The sequence below is a fragment of the Cebus imitator genome, unplaced genomic scaffold (assembly GCF_001604975.1).
Source record: "Cebus imitator isolate Cc_AM_T3 unplaced genomic scaffold, Cebus_imitator-1.0 Scaffold534, whole genome shotgun sequence".
Taxonomy (NCBI): Eukaryota; Metazoa; Chordata; class Mammalia; order Primates; family Cebidae; genus Cebus; species Cebus imitator.
In genome coordinates this window covers 43595-47734 of record NW_016107849.1, presented here as the reverse complement: position 1 = coordinate 47734, position 4140 = coordinate 43595, and the positions used below count along the sequence as shown (strand labels likewise).

General features: G+C 38.7%; 1 protein-coding gene across 1 annotated transcript in view; it reads right to left on the bottom strand.

Annotated features, from left to right (window-relative positions):
* The window catches only part of UBXN4 (UBX domain protein 4), a 56502-nt gene that overhangs the window by 46520 nt on the left and 5842 nt on the right, over positions 1 to 4140 (bottom strand). The window contains exon 2 of the mRNA XM_017514696.2: positions 2711 to 2813. Coding sequence (XP_017370185.1) covers positions 2711 to 2813 — 103 coding nt within the window. The remainder of the gene's footprint in view (positions 1 to 2710; positions 2814 to 4140) is intronic.

Here is a 4140-nt window from a genome sequence, read left to right as displayed (position 1 = left end):
GTGATCCACCTGCCTCGGCCTCCCAAAGTGCTGGGATTACAGGCGTGAGCCACCGCGCCCGGCCAGAAATTTGTTTTTAAAAATGCCAGACAGTTTCTTCAGCACTGCCCAGAAAAAAAAAAAAAAAAGCCAGACACATTAGTCTGTATATAATCTCAAGAATTTTGAAATTCTCATGTCTTCCACATTCCCTGTAAAACCCTATATTCTTCTTGCCATTGCCAACTCTAGAAGGTGCTTCAGGAAGGTGATGGACAATAAAAATAAAATGATAAATTGACAGATTCTGTTTTTTTTTTTTTTTTTTTGAGACAGTGTTTCACCGTGTTAGCCAGGATGGTCTTGAACTCCTGACCTCGTGATCTGCCCACCTTGGCCTCCCAACGTGCTGGGATTACAGGCGTGAGCCACAGCGCCTATCCAGATTCTGCTTTTTAAAAACTACTCAGTAAATATATAGTTTAGTAACTGTTCTGAGACAGGTTATACTACAATTTGGCGTTTTTGTTAATACAGAAAATTTTTACATAAAGTTTACAAACTTATAGGCAAATTTCTGAATGTTTTAATCTTGACAGTGATTTTTTAAACCTATTATTCATTCTAATATTATCAATATCAAAAGGACAGGAACACCACTTTGTAAGTGCTAATGAATTCATGTTTTCAGCACCAGGCACAGTGAGGCATGCCTGTAACCACAGCTATTCAGGAGGCTGAGATGGGATGATCTCTTGAGTCCAATATTTCAAGACCAGCCTGGGCAACATAGTGAAATCCTGCTTCAAAGAAAAAAATAAGTAATAATGTTTTTAGGTACTGATCACTGATGGCTGCTAAGGAGAAAAGACAGGGCATTATCTGTCTTCTGATGGAAGACACATCACAATCTATGAAGTAGTCTTGGGACAAGATGGGGGAGGGAAAACAAATCTGAATCTACCTATCAATTTATAGAAAACAGGAAAGAACCAACTTGACACTGACATGTTGCAGTCAACAAAATCCAAACTGTAGGAAACCACAGAACAGGCTGGGCGTGGTGGCTCACACCTGTAATCCAAGCACTTTGGAGGCCAAGGCAGGTGGATTACCTGAGGTCGGGAGTTCAAGACCAGCCTGACCAACATGGTGAAATCCCTGTCTTTAAAAAAAAAAAAAAAAAAAAGGAAACCACAGAACAAACGTATGGAACAAATAACCTGGTGTCTTTAAAACATAAATTGCAAAGAGCAGGAGAGTTGGAGGAGAAGCCTACATACTGAGAAAAATCAATGCATCCCAATGTGTGGACTTTGAAAAATTCTGAACCAAAAAGCTGTAATAAAGTAATAAAACTATGACTTTGATGAGACAACTGGAAAGTTGAACACCAGCTGGTTATTTGCTATTAAAGAATTATTATTAGTTTGTGAAGTATTAACATTATAGTTATGTTTGTTTGAAAAATTAACAATACTTTTATTTCAGAGACATACTAAAATATTTATATATGAAGTGATATGGTGACTGTGATTTGTTTCAAAATTATTTGGATTGAGTGGAAATGGGCAGGGGTATAGATGAAAACTGAACAAAGCTAGTTGACAAGTACATGGGGTATGTTCCACTCTTATTTTCATATATGTTTGAAACTTCTTATAATAAAACTATTTTTTAAAGATGGGGAGGAGGAATGGAGAAACAAAACAGACTTGTGGACATCAGGTACTGTGAGGATCCTATAAATGTCTTTATTTCTAATGATTAAATGACTCCGTTCTCAAAAATAGGATTCAAGACAGTGAGTAATCAACCTCTCAGAGATATTCAATGTATGATTTACTGCTACTCCCAAGTTTTTAGAAGGTGGAAATCACTATTCTTTCTGCATTCCTGGTACATGTTAGATAGCTGCTTGGTACAGTAGGAAAGCTTGAACTTTTTTCAGCAAGATTCATGATGAATGTAGCAAATGGTAGTCAGAATTTAAGATCATAATATGTCTTAGATATCCAAACACATAACATAAACTTTTTTTTTTTTTTTTGAGATAGAGTCTTGCTCTGTCACCCAGGCTGTATGTAGTGCAGTGCAGCAGTCACTGCTTATTGCAGCCTCAACTTCAACCTCCTGGGCTCAAGTGATCCTCTACCTCAGCCTCCCACTGGGATTACAAGCACGTGCTACCACACCAGAGTAATTTTTTTGTTTGTTTGTTTGTTTTAGTAGAAACAGGATTTCACTTTGTTGCCCAGGATGGTCTCAAACTCCTGACCTCAAGGGATCCACCTGTCTTAGCCTCCCAAATTTCTAGGATTATAGGCATGAAATACTGTGCCTGACCAACATTCTTTTTTTGTTGTTGTTGAGACAGCTTCACTCTGTCACCCAGGCTGGACTTCAGTAGCATGATCACAGCTCACTGTAGCCCCAATCTCCAGGGCTCAAGTGATCGCCTCACCTCAGCCTACCAAGTAGCTGGGACCACACGCACACACCACACTCCTGCCTGATTTTATTATTATTTCTGTAGAGACAGGGTCTCACTATGTTGCCCAGGCTAGTCTCTAACTCCTGCGCTCACGTGATCTTCCCACCTCGGTCTACCAAACTGCTGGGAGTAGCCAGCCCAACATCAACATTCTTACAGTCCAAAAGTATCACTATAAATCACAAAGACAATACTTATAAATTTTAAAACTAATAAAATATTAAAACATAAACAAACCTTTTGGTATCAATTTTAATAGCAACAAAACTGTCTGAAGATGCTTCTTTAACTTTATCATCTTCCCAACTTGCAGCCATCTGTGTAGACTGTTCATCATCACCTGTAAAACATTTCAAAAATTCTTATACCAGGCCAGGATCTGCTGATTGCAAATTCCTCTTCCCTGGAAAACAGAAACTTCAAATAAAACATAATCCCACCAATACTACTTTCTGTCAAATTTGAAAATGGAATTTTCCACTAAATGAAAAGTGTGACTGCATACACAGTTCACATAATAAAGAGCAATGAAAACAAACTACATTGGTCTATTTAGATGATACAAAGTATTTCCTAAAAGAAGCCATCTAAATTATGATGCAAAAAGTACAATAATAAGTGGTCATGGGTAGAAACACGCAGTGTCTACTTGGGCTTTTATACATGTGATTTTAGAAAAATAAAAGTTCCGGGCTGGGCGCAGTGGCTCATGCCTGCAATCCCAGCACTTTGGGAGGCCGATGTGGGTACATCACCTGAGGTCAGGAGTTCGAGACCAGCCTGGCCAATATGGTGAAACCCGATCTCTACTTAGCCGGGTGTGGTGGTGCATGCCTGTAATCCCAGCTACATGGGAAGCTGAGGCAGGAGAATCACTTGAACTCTGGAGGTGGAGGTTGCAGTGAGCCTAGATCTCACCACTGCACTCCAGCCTGGGCGACAGAGTGAGACTCCACCTTAATAAATTTAAAAAAGAAAAATAAATGTTAAAAGTTATACCTATCAAGAGATCGTTTCAAGTTTAGACCCATAATATTTAGACTTTGGCATAACCACTTACTAGTGGGCAGAGATAAACCTACCCAAGTAAGTAAATGAAAAGCATTTCTGAGATTAGCAGAGCTAAGTGGTTTCTCAAAGGTGAGCAACCTCAATTTACAGATTTTTTAAAATGTGTTCAGGCCACAATTTTTGTTTTACAAAAGTGAGATCATTATTAACTGACTCTTGTAAGCTGCTTTCTTCCCAGGTATACCCTGCTTCAATTTAATCCACCCTTAGCCTTCCTCATGGTAATTATTCATTTATGGTAACTCCATTCTTTCAGTTCTCAGGCCAAAAATTTTAGTTTTCCTTGATTTTAATTGACTCCATCTCCAAAATATATCAAGAATATAACTATTTCTTACCACTTCCATTACTACTACCCTGATTCAAGCTATCGCATTTCACCTAGACGCCTAGTAACAGCCTCCTAATTGGTCTTCCTGTTACGTCTATTCTTAACACAGCAACTTTCTCTAAAAAGAAAGATTACATCAATCCTCTGCTCAGATCACAAAATGACTCCCCATTTTCCTCAAAGTAAAAGCCAACGTCCTTACAGGGGCCCACAAGGCCCCATATATCAAGCCTCCAACTACCTCATTCCTTTTTCCTTTCTTTTT